General features: G+C 54.1%; 5 protein-coding genes across 5 annotated transcripts; 1 reads left to right on the top strand and 4 right to left on the bottom strand.

The window, feature by feature from the left end:
- Positions 1 to 325: 325 nt before the first annotated feature.
- PG986_013795 (uncharacterized protein) lies at positions 326 to 1,790 on the bottom strand (the record flags this gene model as incomplete). Its single annotated transcript, XM_066850017.1, has 2 exons — positions 326 to 1,259; positions 1,390 to 1,790. 2 exons carry the CDS (start codon positions 1,788 to 1,790, stop codon positions 326 to 328), a joined length of 1,335 nt encoding a protein of 444 aa, XP_066694160.1.
- A 6,368-nt stretch (positions 1,791 to 8,158) lies between these two features.
- PG986_013794 (uncharacterized protein) lies at positions 8,159 to 9,328 on the bottom strand (the record flags this gene model as incomplete). The annotated part of the gene is made up of 2 exons (XM_066850016.1): positions 8,159 to 8,825; positions 9,069 to 9,328. The coding sequence occupies 2 exons, from the start codon at positions 9,326 to 9,328 to the stop codon at positions 8,159 to 8,161; spliced, it is 927 nt and encodes a 308-aa protein (XP_066694159.1).
- A 1,504-nt stretch (positions 9,329 to 10,832) lies between these two features.
- Positions 10,833 to 12,219, bottom strand: PG986_013793 (calcium/calmodulin-dependent protein kinase type I; the record flags this gene model as incomplete). Its single annotated transcript, XM_066850015.1, has 2 exons — positions 10,833 to 11,900; positions 12,019 to 12,219. The coding sequence occupies 2 exons, from the start codon at positions 12,217 to 12,219 to the stop codon at positions 10,833 to 10,835; spliced, it is 1,269 nt and encodes a 422-aa protein (XP_066694158.1).
- A 1,192-nt stretch (positions 12,220 to 13,411) lies between these two features.
- Positions 13,412 to 14,136, bottom strand: PG986_013792 (uncharacterized protein; the record flags this gene model as incomplete). Its single annotated transcript, XM_066850014.1, has 3 exons — positions 13,412 to 13,511; positions 13,589 to 13,849; positions 13,910 to 14,136. 3 exons carry the CDS (start codon positions 14,134 to 14,136, stop codon positions 13,412 to 13,414), a joined length of 588 nt encoding a protein of 195 aa, XP_066694157.1.
- A 1,627-nt stretch (positions 14,137 to 15,763) lies between these two features.
- PG986_013791 (uncharacterized protein) lies at positions 15,764 to 18,357 on the top strand (the record flags this gene model as incomplete). Its single annotated transcript, XM_066850013.1, has 5 exons — positions 15,764 to 16,976; positions 17,030 to 17,209; positions 17,264 to 17,732; positions 17,806 to 17,976; positions 18,105 to 18,357. Coding segments are annotated over 5 exons (2,286 nt in total), but the record flags the coding sequence as incomplete, so codon positions are not given.
- Between the last annotated feature and the right edge of the window lie 971 nt (positions 18,358 to 19,328).

Below are 19,328 nucleotides of genomic sequence, written 5' to 3'. Positions count from 1 at the left end.
GTATCGTAACCCCCCATCCACCCCCTTCACCTCTTGCCCTTCTTCTCAGCTCATCTCTCTTGCTAATCAGGTTTCGTATATGATTATGACTTATAAGCCGTACTGTCGTTATCCTTTCATGGCTGCGAACAGCGTATAATCCAATCGCCGTTTGATATTCGGTAACGTGGACCCCCTATTCTGGGTTTTACCCCAATCTATCCAGTCGAGGCTGGGGGTACCCGGCTGAAGAAGAAGAAAAATTAAACAAAAAACGCCGCGCTTAATGCTGATCCAAAATGCTGATGCAGTATTACGGTGGGAAAAAAAGGAATTCCAACAAAGATCATCGTATGGAAACACCGTTCAGCTGGCTGATTGGTGAGCCCGGAGTGGTCCTGGAGAACGAGGACTCTCCACTGCGGCGGTCCTCGGTGGGAGAGGCTGGGCCAGAGTCGCTTCCGATCACGGTGGAGCTGTAAGCAGAGCCGCTGCTCAGCGACCACTCGTCGCTATCGCCAGTTCCGCGTCGCTCCAACAAGCCGAGACCGTATCCGTACTCCTCGTCGGCCGCCTTCTTCATCTCGCCAACCTCGACGAAGTCGTACTCCCAGCGGTGCGCCTTCTCCAGTTGCTGGTGGGGCAACCATCGGGTGCGGGCGGTAAAGAAGATGGCAGCGGCGGCCAAGCTTCCTCCGACCAGATCGACAGCGTAGTGGTGGCTGAGGTACATGGTTGCCCACCAAAGCCAGGTGACGTAGAAGATGAAGAAGGGTCGGAACTTGGGGAAGCAGTGGCTCATGAAGAGAGCCTCGAGCGTGGCATCGGCAGCGTGCAGACTCGGGAAGGCGCCGAACGGCACGGGTGCGGTCGTGAAGCTGGTCGTGTACATGTCCACCCCGAAAAGAGCATCGACGCGAGCCAGGCCGGCGGGTGAGCCTGGCATTCCGTAGTGCGCCGGGGCTAGGCCGTATTTGTTCTCGTACCAGGGCGGCGTGCAAGGAAATACCAATGCCATGGTGACACCGAAGATGCTCAACCAACCGAACGACTTGGCAAAGACGGGCAGGGTCTTAGGCGCGGCGAAGAGGAAGATCAAGATGGAGCAAATGAGCGGGTTCGCAAAGTGACCAATGCCGTACGGAATCCATGCAAAAAGATCCAGGATCGGGTGGGTGTGCGCGGACAGGATGTTGGACAGGTTGGCGCCGTACAAGACATTTTCGAGGGCGGGCAGCACCTTTACCCAAATGTGCGGTCGAACTTCAGTCGGGATGTATCTGTGGTGGGGGAGTGGCTGGTCAGTCGATTGCAAGGTGGGCACGGGTGACGTAATTGAGGCTAGCTGGGATTGGAACCCGCGATGCGTTCTCAAAATCGCCAAAACGGGGCTGATGGGGCACGACATACCGACTGGAGAAGAAGTATAGCAAATACGTCCAAATGGGCCAGGATGGGAGGAAAAACTGTCTCGTCGCCGGCATGAGCAAGAGCAAGCAATAGCCCAGGGCGGCCGCGAGCTTGATCAGAGGTGCATGCACGCCAATGATGAACAGCGAGAAGCTGCACAGGCAGGCGAGGAAGGCATGCTGCAGATCGAACCAGCTCCACCTGTGTCTGCGCAGCGCCCGGAGGGACTGGGAGACGGAGAAGGACGTCTGCAGCGCGGCGACGCTCTCGGTGCCCGGGGTGCGGGCCTTTCCCTTGGAATTGCTTCGTTTCCGACCTTGCCTAATGCTGGAAATCGGGTTGAGGGCTGCCAGGTCCAGAGGGACGGGCCATTTGAAATGCAGCTTGCTGGGCGACTGCATGGCTGAGCAAGTTTAGCGGACAGTCTGGCGAGTCGCACAGGTTTTTTTTTTTTTTTTTGTTGCTGTTGTCGCTGCCTTCTGCTTATCGTGGACCAACACCAACGACCAGCTTAAAATGCGTACAACCAACGAGGTGCCGGAGGCTCAGGTGGCTTGGAGATGCTGAGCTATCGGCTCGAGCGGCAGGGAGGACTGGTCGAGTGAGGTTCCTCGGGGGATAGCCACCAAAAAAAGAGATACCGTCCAGCTAACCGTAACTAACGCAAGGCAGGAAATAGAGAAAGGTCGGGAAAGCAAGAGAGTCGGAAGCAGATATTGGGAACGGCAAGGCTTTACATATTCAAAATGGGGGTGGATGGGTGGGTTGGCCAAAGAAGCAGAAGCAGCAGCAGAGGCAGCAGAAGCAGCAGAAGCATGCAACTGGAACCCGGGCCCATAAGCGGATCGGCTGGGAGGCAGGGATGTGCGAGTGGATGTGGTGGAATAAAATCCCATCATCGACTGAAGGAACCCCGGCACCTCCAGTAAAGTAGAGCAAAGTAACAAGTCCATGACTGACTGACTGGGAATACTCGACCCAGTCTGCCAGTAGCAGCAGAGTAGAGCCCATACCCGCCTCCTTGCCCAGCCAGCCAGTTTGTCGCCCGTCGCCCTCTCTTTTTTTGTCCCTTCTTCGCCGCATGTTCTAACACGGCCTAAGGTGGAGTTGAGCTAAAACCAGTTGCTTGGCCGAACAGCTCACACTGCGCAGTAACAAACCAAACAGGGACCAAGCACCACTTGACACTCATCGTCACTCACTCGCTTGCATTCATTCGCAACCACTTCCAAGACCTGCAATTACAGTCCGCCTCGCCGCGCGGGTTGCTTATTTTGATGCAGTCACCAGAAGTGTACTTTCTGGCTACCACTACAGGCAGACAGCGCGACAAACAAACCTATCAAGTCCAGTCGTCCATCCCATCCAAATGAATCAGGCCTGAGTGCTGAGTGCTGACCCCTCATCCTCGTGACCACCTAATCCGTCTCGCCTTTTGCTGCATGTGCCGAGCCAAATTGTGAAGTACTACTGTAAGTAAACCCCGAGAGTCCGAGGTCAGGTAAGCAGCAAGTTTCCAACGCCAGACTGCCAGGCGGCCAGGGCCATTACAGTAAAGTATCGTGCTAGCTTGGTATCAATTGTAACTGAAGAATAACTATTAAATACGACCCGTAATTGATCGCATTATTCATTGCCTATTTCATAACCAATCCCACAGCATATGGGAAGCGAAGCATGGAAGGGTTCCGCCTTTTCGTGTCTCAACCATTTAACCTACTTCTACTTGTAACTCGCAGGCGCCAGGAGTCTTAGCCGCCTCTTCCAGGATCGGGATTCGGCACATGAACAGCCTGGCGAGAGACAGAGCCACACTTTTGTCCATTGACCGTTCATTCAACATCGGTACGGTACGTACATGTATTTTTATCCAAGGGATAGGCGGGTTTGAGGGTCGAGCCAACGTTGTGCAACACCAGAGACTCCTTGTTGAGACAGTCCAGATATATCTGCAGCTGCACACCACTCCAGCCTGCCGCATACATACACACAGGCAGACTCATGAGCCCATCGCCCCCAGGTACCATCTCAACACCAAGCAACTAGCATCAACTATTTCGAACAATAGGGAAAACGCATCCCAACCAAGGGACGTGGCAGGTACTTGGAGTTGGGGTTCGTCATCGTCAAGCTCCACCCCTCAAGGCTAACCAGCAAGCGCTCGTAGGTGGCGCCTGCACGAGCAAAACGGGCGCCGGATGGAAGCTGCACACCGATGTTTTGCAAGGGTCAGACGAGACGGCGTTTGCATAAAACAAACCCGAACTTAACGGAAGCCCGACACTGCAAAATCCGACAGCACACACAGAGGAGCGGTAGATAGATCGATCTCTGGGCGGTCATCACCTGCACCAGGATTGCGGGAAAGGCGTATCAGCTTACAAGCAGAGAACAGACTAGATCGCTGGCTGACTGACTGACTCACGGGTCAAGTACAGGCATCACCCATACTCGTCCAGCGAGAGATAAGAGCGAGAGGGCTTGGTAGCAGCAAGCGAGAGCTCCAGGTGCCAGGCGCTTGCATCTGGCCCTACTGCTGCAGCTTGCATCCCTCCCATCACCGACCAGCGACCATTGACCGGCGACCCTGGCTTTTCCTGGTTGGGTGCGTCCCACTCGTCTGATCTGCGAAACGGAAATGCACGGGGTTCCCGCCAGGCCGACTTCAAGGAACGGGATTGCTTGCTGCCAGCAGCCCTTCTGCTTGACGATCCATTACCGATTAGCCTGGACGTTGCAACTTTGCCGGTCCCCACCCAGCATGCCATGATCATTCGAACGCTCTTCTCGCCCGTCGCAGCATCCCGAGGTTGGACCTGCAGTTCGCGACCTCTGAAACAATGCTGGCATTACTCGCGAACACTGCATGTCGCGTGCGCGCGTGGGCTCTCTTTTCGCTGGGTTCCCTTGGTAACTCCAGCTAACTCTCCAGTATCCATTCTGCCAAGAGGCAATGGTTGGGTCGAAAGTCCGGTTGATCCGGTCAGCCTTGGCATTGGATCGGAAAAAGCACGATCTTGCCCTCTGGTTTGTCAGAACCCTTCCTTTGCCTTCTTTCTTGGTCAGCCAACGGGATGATGATTACATCCGGGACACCGCAGCATAAGCATAAGCCAGTGCTACTGTTCCATTCCATCGCCCGGCGCCCGCCATGTGAGAGAAGCGTGAGAGGGCATGAGTTTGTGTGCTACAGTAGCAGCGGTTGGTGGGTAATCGCCAGTCTCGAATAGATGCCAATTGCCAGCAGCCAACAGCCAACCGCCAGCGTGCAAGCCCACTACGAACGTACCTACCTCGCAACCTTGCACACCCTACAATGCGGATCGATGCATGGTAAGCTCCAACCCACAGAGTACCGCGCATCGCAATGCCTGCCTGCCTGATAGCCGAACAGAAGGGGGAGCAATCTGGCATCGAGCACGGATTCCTACCATGGAATTGCTTCTGCAATTGTTCGCCGGCCTTACTGGCATTGTGCTTCGGGGGTTCGGCAGGGCGAGTTAAGATGAGATCTTGGCACAATTTCGTTAGCCATAATGCAGTTCGTTATGCTCTCCCATTCGAAGCGGGCCCTCCCTCTGCGTTATGGATCGCCTACATAATGGCTGCCGAGGCCATAGCTGCACGGGCGACGCGGGCTCGGGTACGTCCACGTCCACTTACCCAGCGACGGGGTCCTATCGGAGATGACAGGCCAGCTCGACTAGGGAAATTGATCGTGTGCATTGTGCTGCTGTCTGTGTCTGTCCCCCAACCCGGAGAGGCCTTTTCGGCCTCTGCTCTCAGCCCGGTTGACCCGCCGCTATGTCGCTGTCGACGCTGAGTCGGCTGCAGAAATTTTCTGTCAAAAAGCGACTAATGAGTCGCCAAGCCGGTGTCATCATGATCAGTCATGTACTCGCTTGCCTCGAAAGCGAACTAGGGCGTGTCTGTCTCGCAGTTTGAATTCTCGTTGCTTTTTAGTCATCCCATACAGACGCCATCGTGAGTTCTACAACAGCAGCAGCAGTGATTGAGTGTTGACACGTGCCGCCGAGATGGCGACAACCCGGCCGCGCTACACACTCTCAGCTTCATGCGACTGCTACTGCTGTGGGCATTGAATGGAGTCTCAAAGCGCGAGTAGTCAAAACTGTTTCCACCTCTGCTGCCACTTCTCCTTTTCCCTCTAAAGCATCTGCTATGGCATACATAGGAGATATTTCATGGCGGCTCATGATTGGATCGCAGCATTGATGAGGCTCTACCGAACCAAAGGCTCGTGGCAGCCCGATTCCGTTCTGGCCATGCGACATGCGCGCTAGGTCAATTTTCGACCGGGAACCACCGTCGGACTTTTTTATGTTTTGTTCGCACTCACGATCATTTTTATTGAGGCGCGATCCACAGAACATGTCTCGAAGAGGAGCAGGGCGCTAGAACAATGCAAAAAAAGACACTAGACAACAAACGGTTACCGTATCACTCTCAACATTAACTCAACCATCAGATCAGCGTAAAGCCTAAATCACTGACGTCAGTGGGCTTGTTTCCTTTTTTCAATGCACCGCATCGCATCGCATTGCGGTCTAGCCAGGACCTGTCGTTGGAATAAGAAGGTTTCCGTTCATGGGCGTTTGGTGTTTCGGCCTTGGGGAACTAGCTGCGAAAATCGATGCCCGACGGAAACGGCGCTCTTGGGCGAATGAAACGCAGCAGCATTGTACTTGATGACCGCTTCTTTATTTTTTCCCCCAACATGGCTGGCTCACTCACCGCCGCATGCGCATGCGGCATGTGACCATGGACGCTTACCCACTGGTTGTGGCTTGAAGAACGACCCCTCCATCAGATAATTGCCTAGAGTCGCCTGGCCTGACCTGACTCTTGGATAAGCCGCCTCAGGCGCAATCCTTGGAAAGCTGCCGAGCTGAGCGAAGGCATCTGAAGAGTTGTGTGTGTCCAGATTATTCTTATTATTTGAAAACCACCGTAATCCAGATCGCTTGGCGTGGAGTTTTCCCACAATCGGAGAGGCAGGGCCCCTCTCTCTCTCTCGCAGGCAACCTGACATTCGGGAGCACCCGCTTTCGTTCCAAGCGACTCGTGACCCAGACCAGACAGAACAATGTTCTGCGACTTCTGCGCCGCAAACTACGATTCCATCTGGCCTTCATTCCGATTCCATTCTTGAGATGATGTACTCGTATCCACCTGATCGTGGGGGTCGTGATCAAATTCCGTGCACACGCACCGTATCGAGCGAGCCTGGGCCTGCCAGCGACCTTCGAGGAAACCGAGTTACTCGCTGCTGGCGTTTCTGACACAGCCTTCAGAATGACCACCTACCTGATTTGGTAATACGTGTCTCACTTTTAGACCAAAGCCGGCGAATCCGTAAAAATAGACTTTTTTTTCCATGTCATTCGTCTCTTTCGGTACGACCCGTGGTCCCCATACCAACGTCTCTCCATCATTGCCATCGAGAGGTTCCGCCGCGGAAGATCCACCTTATCAGATCAGATTCACGTCCATTGAAATTCGATGAAGTTCCCCTTACGGCACTGCTTCCCGAGGAGGAGGAATGATCATCGTCTCGTCATATTGTTTTTTGCCATCGTCGCGTTGGTGCTTTCTGCTGGTGATGGCATTGTGCCGTATTGAAACAGGCACAGCCGTTCTCACAGCCACGCCCACGCCCCTCGGGCGGTTGATCTGATGGTGTCATTCCAACACACGCAGCCACACTCTGGCCCAGCGTGAAAAGAGGAAGACCTTCAATATTCTATCTCGTGCGGCTGACTTCTATTCATTCGACATTCGCATGGCTCTCCGTGTTCGTATCCCGCCAGGCTGGACTCAGCAATCCACAATGTCCTTCCGCGCACCTCACCAGATTGCTTGCGAAGTAGTCTATATGCAGCAATTCCGACGACATCTGCTCAGCTTTACCATAGAATTCATGAGTAGGGGTTACTGGTAAGAAATAGCGCTGGTTGGCCTGCAACGCAGGCATTCGTTGCCATCCATGAAGCAGGCAGAAGCAGTGAATCTTTGCCCTTCAAGGTACGCAAGAGCTGGCATTGGGAACACCGTTAGATCAAATCATGTTCTCCTACATAGTCATGATTCGTATCATGTCCTGCCCTTTTCAGGCCATTTCGATTTCTGTCCTTATGTAGGTTGACAGTGGGCTTGAATTGAGCATGGATCTTCACTGAACCCGGTATTACTTCTGATTTGAAATGTCGATTTCCATTGAGCTACCAAAGAATAAACAAAACAACCTGATGAGACACGGGGATACCCGCCAGCGACAGTAATTGAAACGGCCAGTGTTCTGGTGAATAAGGAATGAATGCAAGTGAAAACATGAGCAAGTGAGAGAGAGGAGGAAATAGGACAAGAGGATTGACGAACATCTGAAACATCCAACACAACCAGTGTGACCATGTCTAATCAGGCATGTACGGAAAATGGCCATCGAAGATATTCAGGGGTAGAGAGGCGAAAGAAAACTTGTGTCGAAGGAATTGACCAGGGGTGGAATGAACACAGGCTTGAAAGGGGTAGAGCGAGCTGATGGATGGTATAGGAAACCAAAAGCCCCCAGCGACAAAAGAAATGGCACAAAGAAACCCTTCATCCTCAGTAAAACTCATCACAGCCAACTATTTGAGCCCTCGAGCTCGGTGCCCAGGAGTAAGTTGATGGCTGGCACCAAACCTGGTACTGTGAGCGGCGTGCTCCCTGGTATCCCGAACACTTCGCATGACAACTTTGGGGCTTTTCACTGTTCCGTGTCCAGCGGCGCTACCTCCGGGTACTGCTCGTCTCGGTGCTTCTGCAGATTCTCCAGCTTGAAATATCCCTTCTTGCCACTCTTGTCGCAATATGAGATGTTACAGGGATAGGGCGACCAATCGTGGTCATTCTTCATGTGCTTGGTGTAGTCGGATTGCTTGGCGAAGGGCATATTTGCCTCTTGGTAATCGTGGGGCTGGTTCTTGAAACTTTCATCTCGGTGATAGGGACATGATGGGAAGGGACAGACAGGGTTGGTGAGCCTGATGACCTTGCGATGGATGGGGAACTCTTCACGCACTTCCCCATCCGAGAACTTATGGAGATGCCTCAAGTGCTGCACGAGGTGATCCTTCCTCTTGAAGACCTTGGTACATCCAGGTTGATGGCAGCGGAAGCCCAATATAGAGAACTGAAATCTCTGGATATGGCGACAGAGTGTGTCGAGTCTGGCACACTTCTCTCCGCATTCACATCTGAATGGGGTCTCGCTAACCACCCAATGGTGTGGGGCGTGGAAGCGTTGATGTCTCGCCAACAAGTTGTCCGACGAGAAGGTCATGTGACAGCTATGCATTCCACAATGAAATGCATCTGCGGGGGGATGATGAGGCTGGCCGTGAGGGCTGCGGAAATCCATTGCCAATCGTGAACTGGAATTCTGTGTTGCCGTTGCCAGTAGACGCTTCCAACTGGTCAGGGACTATGGTGTCATTTTGGATCATACTGGCCCCGGCTGGCTCGCCATGATTTCCTGTGCTCTCGAATCCTCCCAAGAGTCTAGCTGGTTCAGAATTCTCCGTTACACAAGGATTGGCGGGAGATTTGAGAGGGCTGCTGCCGTAGCCGCCCGTACTTTACACCCTATGAATTAGCCTCACTAAAAAAAATCTCACGGATGCCATTGGGTGTCGTCAGGAGCCAAGAATCGAGAGGTATGATTCTCGAAGCTGATTGGCGGACCCTGCATGTCTGGTGCATAGCCTGCGTAGTAGTCGGGCGGCTCAACGATGCCGGCAAATCCCCCAAACATGCCTTGGCCATAGACCGGAAAGCCAGGCTGGGCAGCGCCTGAGAAGTCGAAGAAGGTATTCCAATCCTCCTGATCGTCAGTCGAGGGGAACGGCGTCGGATGAGCTGGCTGGTAGCTCCCCATGATGAACGGTTTCGCGAGCGTGGAGGAAGCGTGGAGAAGGGGTTGGTTGGCGATGAACGGTCAATATATGAATGCGAGAGGTGGAGGACGCTGTTAACAAGTTGATTCGGTCGATGTCTGGAAGATACCGAGGGGAGAGTGAAGGTGAGTAAAAGTTGGGAAAAGAACGAGAAGTCAAGTTGGGGAAACGACAGCAGAATTGGAAACTCGAGAAGAGAATGGAAGAAGGCTGAGGCAGGGTGAATAGAGTGGCGGCGCACTATTACTGCCCGCTGGCTCATAGGGTGTATAGGGTGACCGGAACCTGAACCCTGGGCGATGGATGGCAGGTGCATTTCCCGAGGCTGCTTGCGGCTGACGGCCCGCACCCGAAACAAGCCTACTGAACTACCCCAAGCGAGTTAATAGGAGCTTATCATCGTGAGATGCATTATCTTGTCTGATTTTTTTTCTTACTAGTAGTTGTGTGCCATGTAACCGGGCCGGAGCCGGATAGGGGCTGGGTCTGCCCCTATGTATGCTGCGAGTCGACGGATTGCCAATTGACATATTGGTGAGGTCCGTCTATGCCAGCACTCCATGCCACCCCACCGCCAACATTACACAGAAAAAGGGAATTGAAGGCAGGCTCGTCCTTCTGGGAATAAGCAGAGCAAGCACCATATGTAGGATAAGGGGCAAGGACAATATACTCACCAGGAATGACCAGAGCCGGTACCGAACCTTGGCGCGGCTGCAGTGCGCTGCGAGCATGACAAGGCTTTGCCCGTAAACCCTGATTATATCTTCCATCGCCAATCCAGCAAGACATCTTCGCTTTCCACATGAACGACACCAAAGACTTCGTGGCCGCAATGAAAACCGGACTCAAGTAGCAGTGCCAAGTACTAGAGTGGGTTGTGACCCATCCATCGTCAAATCTCATTCCGTTCTCAACGCTCAGTATTATAGCCAAAAACAGCCATCGCTAGGCTATGTAGATAAGTACATAAAGAGAACGCAGCTTGCTCTATGCCCGTTAAAGCATTTGGAAGGACTTCGCCGCGCTGGCAACGATTATGCCTGCCAAATCATAATCCATCATGGTGTGTATATGTAGCAAGAGGTTGCGAGGACGTTCCATTCGACATAGCAAGCGTTGATCGTGTTTTATCGCATTCCCAAAATGAAGAAGCTCTCTTTTCCCACATGATCCAGAAAAATCGCCCATCATTTGCTTGGCGCGGGTATATAGGAAGATGCGCCCTCCGACTGTTGTGACATAGCCCGCCCCACTGGGGGCATTTGTCTCCAAACGACGAGGCCATTGGTCAATGGCGGTTGTTATACATCGCTTTCTGGCTCGATCCGTATAGTAGAGAGCCTCGTACAGCGCCCCTATACTAGTTGTGCTCTTTCCATTTCCTCCAATTGCTGCTGCTGCGGCTGGATAAGTTCAGAAAACAGCCACTTGAGCTGCTTCGCGCCCCTTTACATGCTAATCCGACCAAACGGACGGACAAGCTCAGCGCCTGCTGCTGGCGTGACCAGCACTCCAAAGTCCTTTAGATGTCTCAACAACCTTGTTCGCGACCATACCCGGCCGCAAACTCGCCGGAATGCTGCTCGAAGCACCCATGCCGCCCATTTCCGTATCCCCGTCGGCCTTGCTCCCGTAGCCCGAATCGGACACGCTCACGCCGCTGTCGTTCTTGGTCTGCTGCTGCTGGCTCGCCAGCGCCGGCGCGCCGCGGGCGGGCTCGTTGCTGCGCGAGCCGTCCATCATCTGCGCCTGCATCTGGCCCTCGCGCAGCTTGTTGATGGCGCGGACCGTGTCGATGGCGGCGTGCAGCGTGCGGCGGGCGTTGAAGTTCTTCTTGACCGTCGGCAGCAGGTTCTGGCCCTTGTCGCCGTCGGGGCTGACGTTGAAGCCGGCCACGAAGGCGTGGCTGAGGGCCTCGTGCGCCGTCATGCGACGGTTCGGGTCGACCGTCAGGCAGCGCCGGATGAAGTCCTTGGCGTGCTCGCTCACGCCGCGCCAGTACTCGGTCGGCTGGAAGCTGTAGTCGGCGTTGAGGATGGCCTGCATCTCCTCGAAGTCGCTGTCGCGGTCGAAGGGGGTGTAGCCGCACAGCAGGAAGTAGGTGATGACGCCCATGGCCCAGATGTCGACGGGCTTGCCGTGGCCCGTCTTCTTGAAGATCTCGGGCGCCATGTAGCCCGGCGTACCGCACGTCGTCGTGAGCACGTGGAACTGCTCCTCGTCCATGATCCGCGACAGGCCAAAGTCGGCAATCAGCAGCTCGGCGTTGTCCTCGGGCGTGCGGAAGAGTAAGTTTTCGGGCTTCAGATCTCGATGCACGATGCCGTGGTCGTGCAGGTATGCGACGGCGGAGAGGGTGGCCCGGATCAGGTCGGCAGCATCTGATTCGTAATAGGAACCTTTACGGCAGATGCGGTCGAAGAGCTCGCCTCCCAGTGCCAGATCCGTTACGAGATATAGGTTATTCATCGTCTCGAAATAGTCGACCAAGGTTAGGATGTTTTGGTGTCCCATGGACACCTTCTTAAGAACGGCGATCTCATTACGAACCTGCGACCGGTGGGGTTGATGGTCAGCTTGAAGATAAACCCAATGTACACACACAGAGAGAGCGGGTTGACGATAGGCATCGTCAACTGCTGAGTGTGACCTGGGGAAACCAACGTACCATATGTTCGCGACCGGCCATCAATCGCTTGTTGATGACTTTGGCGGCATAGTATCGTCCGGTATCGATGTGTACACACTCCTTCACGACCGAGTAGGAGCCAGCCCCTAACGTCTTTCCGACCTTATACCGGCAAGGTTGTATTTGGGGGTTCGGCTTGCCGCCGACGCCGTTGTTCTGGAGCTCTGGAGTTGTGTTCATTTTGGCGATAGAAGAGTTGGGATGAAAAAGGGCGGTGGTGTCGAGTCAAGACTCGAGAATCTGTCTCTTGGGCGGGCGAATGGGGAATCGTCCGCTGCAAAAGGTGGTGCGGGATGTCGGTGTGATGTAGTAAGTTTCGGAGGTCCCGTCGGAAAAGTGTGACCCTCTTCTGCTGTTGGTTGAACCGGATGACAGGGCGAACGAGAGGCGCACCGTTGTTTCTTCCCAGCTGCCCGTTTACTTTCGAAAGGACCGGATGCACGCGAAAAAAAGGGTATCTCGATGGGCAATGCGACGTGAAGAGCAAAGTGCTGCTGCTGCTGATCGAATGACCGAGGGAGGAGAGAGATATCAAAATGAGGGGCGATCGTCCACCACTTGGCGTAACACGAGCAAGGCACAATAAGCTGATGATCGCTAATAGGCACTCGGCATTGGTCCGCCAATAGATGCTCCTTAGCGGTGCGACGGTAGGTTGTACCGGATGGGTTTGTCTTCTGTTTTCTTTCGACCTCAGATAAGAGCAGGCCGATTTCAGATATATCGGATGGAAATAGAAATCTACCCAGAAACTAACGTGCTAGAGCCTGCTGAAGAGGGCGGAAAATTAAGGACTTGTAGATCGCCTATGGGGTCCTGTCATTCATGTCTTGTCGGTAGGTTTGCTTGGCTACATGCACTAGAAAAAGACAGCGTCGAAACATTTGATCTCCAGTTTTGATGTATCATCCCCTCCCCCTCGCGTGTCTTGCTAGAGAAATTTCAGGGACACCCCTCTTTCCCAGTCTGGCCTGAACGCTGCGCGCCCGTGAGACAAGCAGACAGAACGGATGCGGTGCCGCAACAGCTAGCATGACCCTTCGCCGTCCCCCGTTTCAGCCCAATGAACAGCCAATCTAATTCTGGGCGAGCTGGCCAGCCCGACGCTTCCTGCAGTGGAGCTGGCCAGGCCGGGCTAGCAAGCCCATAGCGTTCGATGGCCCAGTTTCGTGGGGAAAGCCATCCAATGGCGCTTCTGATCCTTCGAGACCCTTCAAATTGACAAGTAACGAAGTTTATTCGTTCTGTTGAATATAACACCGATAGTAGTGTTTCTGGCCGTCATATTCTTATCTTATAAACACAGATGTTTTCCTTTTAATGCTGTCTGCGAGTTTGAGACGCCGCCAAGCGATACCTACTCCTGCCCACCTCAGTCACTAAACGACGCCTTCCTCGAAGCCTTCTTAGCGCTCTGCTGCTTCTTGGTCTTGAGCCTGTCCGCGTTGAACTGCTTCTCGCTATTGATTTGGCTGTAAGTTATGGTGAAAACTCAAAAGCCACTTGGGGAAACCCATTTTCCCTGTTAGGGAGAGGAACAAGCACTTACAGCGCCTCGTATTTCTTTCGCTTTTTGTCACTCGTTTCGCCTGGGACGCTGGCGCGGTATATCTTCTGCACCTCCTCGAACAGCTTCTGGTGGTTCTCGTCCGTGTTGGCCGTCCGGCTACGCTGCGTCTGGGCCTGGATGGTGATGGAGTGCGTCCTGGCTGTATAGTACTTGCAAGCACGCAGGCCCGGGTGCAGCAGCTTGGGCAGGACTTTGGTCAGGTCATTGAACGACCAGACCGTCGTCGCTTTCGATTCCGTTCTTGCAGCCTGATATCAGAGGGTCACCTCGGCCAACAGAAGAGGGGGAAGACGGGCGTACTTGTTTACATGCTGTCCTCCCGGCCCGCTCGAACGGGAGTAGCTGCTTTGGCCTTTCGGCAATTTACTCTCGTTGAAGGAGGCATACCAGCTCCTGGCCTCATCAAGCTCGTCCTGTTCAAAAGCGGCATCGAATGCTTGATGCCGAACCGATCGATAAGGCACCCTGCCAGCTAGATTGAACGAGGAACCTAGCGACGGCAGAAGACGCAGTGGTCGTTGGAACATGGTTGCTAACAAGGGGAGCTTGAGTCCAGACTGCCCAATAATACGCTTGCCCACTGGTTGGTTCACGATCGTATCCCTAAAGCCAAGCCCATGAACGCCCCATCTCCCTCGTGCCTAGGAACCACAAAGTTCGTGAGCAGACGGCTGAAACTAACAAACACCGAAGAACAATTCGAGATGGGATCTATGGGCGCTGGAATGATGTATCGTGGCCAGGTACCTTGAAGGCACAGAGGATGAATGCTCGTTGCTGTTACCCGGGGACCGGGTCGGTAAAAGCTCGGCTGAGGCGCCATCGTCCTTATCTCTCGCCCATGCCACTTATCAGTGTCGTCAATTGACAGGGTTCCAGTGACCCAAGGTAAGGTCGGCGACGGGCGTGTCTGAACCCAGCCTACCCTCGCATGTGAGGAATGTACGGCGCGTTTCTAGGGAAAATTTTCCTCTACGCTTCGAATGCAGCCTTATTTTGCTGATGATTTCGTTTCTCTTTCCACTTCATCACCGCTCTCCTCTCTCCCCTTCCAGTTTACTATTTGCTCCTCAGTTTACTGTCTGAGACCACCGTACGCCGTTCAATCTCAGGGTCCACACTAGCCTGTGCTTTCTGCCTTTCTCGTCAGCCGCAAAACCCCAGGCTAAGCTTACGTCACGTCGCACAGCTCAGTAGCCGGCCGGCCGTTGTGCGCACCGTTCCCTCTACGTCAACTATATTTTCTCCCACCTCCCGACAGAGCTCTGCCGCATCACCACCCTCTTGTCAGCTTCACATCTATATTCCAGCAAACAAGGGCCAATCTACCCTGCACAAGTCCCTGCGTTCCGGAAAACTCTGATCCAGCGTTTCCCAATTGGCAAGAGGGAGAGGAACAAGAGCGAATCTGACTTCGAGAAGGGCCTTTTGCATGACTGGACTAAAATTGATACCAAATTCAATCAGCCATTCCACTACCACCACCTCTGGCGGGCACGCCTCCATCCGCCGCGTCTTTTTCACGAGTGCAGTCAGTAGCGGAAAACCTGAAGCATCAACAATCCAATCCGTGTGATTGTCCTCGCAATCAAGAAACCCACCCCATTCCTCCTTGCCACTCCAGTATCTCAATTACCAACCAATACCCCACCCAAGACACGCATACGACCGTCTTCTGCCAACTGCCCAAAGTAACGCTACGCTCAGTGATTTTCTCTGCAGTCTCCCACCTGCCACCCCTCCCCCAATCCGGCCTTTTTACCTGTCAATCCATTTTGATCCATCCCAACCCCACCGCGGGGTCCTGACCTCCAACCAAGCTCTCTCCCGCGCAACCCTCCATTGTCGGAGCTTTGCGCCCAGAGTGACTGCCAGACTGCCAACCAACAGAACAGTGATGATAGCTTCGGCCTCCATTATTCGGATATCACCTGCGCGACATTGACGCTTACGCAAGTAGACCCGCCCGGCGATCCAATTGTTGCGATTGATCACAGGATTCTCGACCCTGTCTTCCGAACTGACTCCATTCTCGACACACCAACCGAGCCCACTTGTGCCGTCGACTTGGCGGGAAAAAACATTGTCATATACAGGACGATTACGTTCTGCCCGTTACCGAATCCCACTTGATTTTGCTGCCGTCAAGACTTGATGACAGAACACCACCATCAGCTCGAGCCCGAAGTGGTTGCTTCTGCTGATTTGGAGCCCTGCTCACCGAAGCCAATCAACCTATCTTCGCCCGCCGCCGTTCCAGCTCTGCAAGATCAGGTCGACACCTACTATACCATGTCACAGCCACCCGCAGCCGACTCTCTGAGTACGGCTGCGGCTCTGGTTGCACACGGCGCTGCGGCAAACAACATAGGTCATATGCAGCCGTACCTGGCTGTCTCTCCAATCCAATTGAATGGCGACGAGCCGCATGGAGCCGCAGCACCAATGTTTGGGGGCGAGCAGGAACAAAATGAACAAAAGGACTTGCAGGGTGGGACAGCAGATGTGGATGGAGACGACTACGCGAAGGCATTCGACTCCCCAGCTGCCGAGCTTGCGGATGACTCTCAAAACGATGTACCACAAGGCAACACATCCACTGCTAGCGCCGCCGATGTAAAAGGCCCCTCGACCACCGAATCCTCATCTGATGCCATATCGTCCAAAGTCGCATCGCCCACTGAACAGTCCAGGCAGCCAACCGATTCCAGTGTACAGTCTACCTCAAAGCTGCCAGCTGCAGATGATCAGTCTCGTATAGGCTTGCCCAGCCAGACCGATTCCAAAGGTCTACCTGCCCAGGCAGTAGAGGCAGCTTCCAAGTCGGACCCGGATACGTCTGGTGCTACCCAGGCTGGTGATCCTATTGATATTCAGGCATTGGTGGATAACATCACGGCCAGGGCAGCTGCGTCAGATGCCAATCAAGCAACCAGCCCGCCCAAACCTGATGATGCACAAACGGCCGCAAATTCCCAGCACCCACAGGCGCAAGCGCCCACCCAAACTTCATCTTTGCCCCCTAGGCCCCCCGTATCCCAACAGCCAACTTCGGCGTCCCTGCATGCTGAAGAGGCCAAGCGGTTCCCGCATGCCAATGCCCCAACGACCTTTCCTGTACAACCCTCTCCGGGTATGACATACCCTTATGGTACTGATGCGAGTTATCCGACACCTCCTACCATGAATCCAACTGCCAATCCGCCTATGCCCATGGCGCAATATAGCTCCGCCCCAGGTCTCCCCAGTAACCCACACCCGTCCGAATCGCAACAGCAGACGTACGAAATATTCCTACAAGAGGAGCGCAAGTATGTTTCCGAGGCAAAATGGGACCGGTTCCCCGAAGGATCAAGACTGTTCATTGGTAAGCATCCATCAGCCCAGCCCCTATCAAGACTGTTGCTGATCCCAAACAAGGTAATCTGTCTAGTGAAAGAGTATCCAAGCGTGAAGTTTTTGACATATTCTCGCGTTACGGTCGCATGGCCCAGATATCACTGAAGCAGGCTTACGGCTTCGTGCAGTACCATGATGTTGCCGAAGGAAAAACAGCGATGGATAACCTTCAAGGGGCCGAGGTTGGCGGTCGCAAGATCAGTAAGTGAACCTGCAACCTGAAGTCGCTAGTCGATGCTTACCATTTCATTACAGACCTTGAGCCTACCCGTGCACAGAGGAAGGAGAACAGCGATGGCGATCGACAGCGCGGGAACCGAGGCAAGGGCAACAATGCCAACGAGCGCAGCCGTGGTGATGGACGTCGCAGGGATGATTACCGTCATCGCTCGCCGTCTCCTGCTCGCGCCAGCCATTCAAGACAAGGCTCATTCGGCCGGAACCGAAACAACTGGGATTCTTCATCATACAGTAGCCGCAGTCGAGGCCGCTCACGATCGCCATCTTCCTATAACGGTGGGTACAGGCGACGCAGCCCTAGCCCGCGCTATCGGGGTCCACCCACGACCGAAGCCGATCTCGACATTCCTCGAAGGTACGCTGGCGATGTCCCGGATGTGCAGCTACTGCTGCTGCAGGAGGTGGACAGAGATTTCGTCACCTGGGTACAGCGATCTTTCGCCGAGCGTGGCCTCAAGGTTGATGTTATGTTCCTCAACCCTCGGTTCCCCCCGCGATCTCGTGATCCAACGGCAGATAGTGGAAGGTGTACACGGTGTCTCGGAGTTGGATTTCAGAGCCCAGTCGATAGCCAAGATACCACTTCAGGTCTTTGACAGATCCGCCGGACGCCACAATGCCCGCTTCGATCAGTACCAGGACCTGGACCCCGCCATCGCCGCTGAACTCGTGGCGCGGGCCAAATCTTTGCCTCAGGTCCCATTGCCTGCAGCCTACGGCGGTGGCCCGTATGCCCCCGCTGCCTATGCGCCCGGCCCCCGGCGGCCCATGGTTATGCAGCACAACAGCAGTCGCTTGGATTGGCGAGCCTTGACAACGCCACGCTGCAGAAAGTATTGGCTGCGATGCAGTCTAGTCCACAGAGCGCAGTGCCCGGTCAACCTATGATGCCCAATGCCGGAGTCGATGTTAATTCCATACTTGGCGCTTTGGGAGGCAACAACGCAGCACCACCGGCGATGCCCCACCATGTTCCCCAATCACAGCCTCCCAACAGCTGGGCGCAGGCGTCAGCGCCATATGGCAGTATGCCACCTCAGCACCCTTCACATGCCGGCGACAACGCCCAGCATGTACAGAACATTATGGCGCAGCTTTCCAGATACCGGCAGTGAGAGCTGTTCATCTCGGGCCCTTCTGCCGGAGAGGTATCCTATTCGCTGCTGGCCCTTCCAGCAGAGCTTCGAAATTCTTGTTTTGTTCTCTTTCAACGATTGGGGAGAGAGAGGGAGAGGGAGAGGTAGGCGGGCAGGCAGCGGTCATTAGAACAGCGGGGCATGACATAGCATTGCTTCTAGCGGATGGACGATACGGCGATGAAGTCCATCGATTCGAGATGCATTTTCAGGTTGTTTTGGCGTTTTGAGCCCTCGACGACGACGAGAAGAGCTTGATTCTGTTATTTCAGGGTGTGTAAAACGTCGCATATGAATACCCCGGTCCTAGATGCGGACCAATAAGTAGATGATCTGAAATTTAAGATATCCACCTTTGATGAGTTGCCGTCTGATGTATGCTAGCGAGGTGACTTCGGTTATGTGCCTAATAATTGTTAGTCAAGGGGTGACGCCAAGGGTCTTGGGGGTCTCCTGCGCGTAGTCACTTAGTGGAACCGCGGGCGGACCAACATCACGCCGTATTACTCCGGCTCAGGCTTCCGGAATCCGGGGTTGGGTCTGCCAAACTCGGCATTGTGGGCCATTTGTCGACGTCTGTACTCAATTGAACGGTCTAAACCCAGAATAGGAATGGCACCGTCTGTTACACTGCCCGTATGTACAAGACGGAATGGGTACTACACATTGGTGTTCCGAGCCATGATTGTAATCGATCCGTGGTTTCGCTGACGGCACTTATTCCCAAATCAGAAAAGGACCTTCCTTACCCGTTTTCAGACTCTACTGGGAGGCGGCTGAAAGGAAGAGAGACCCAGAGTAAGCTTATATGCATTCGAGAAAATACGCGATGGAACATCACTCGTGGGGGCTGTCGACTGCTCCCCGCTGCTGGGGTCCCGACCGTTTACCCGTTTGGGGGGACTCCATTATTTCAAGGTTGGTTGGAAAGCTGGGTTGGCTTT

The sequence above is a fragment of the Apiospora aurea genome, assembly GCF_038362705.1.
Source record: "Apiospora aurea strain CBS 24483 chromosome Unknown utg000009l_segment0_segment0, whole genome shotgun sequence".
NCBI lineage: Eukaryota > Fungi > Ascomycota > Sordariomycetes > Amphisphaeriales > Apiosporaceae > Apiospora > Apiospora aurea.
Note: the sequence above shows the minus strand (reverse complement) of the source record. Positions and strands in the feature narration are given on the sequence as shown.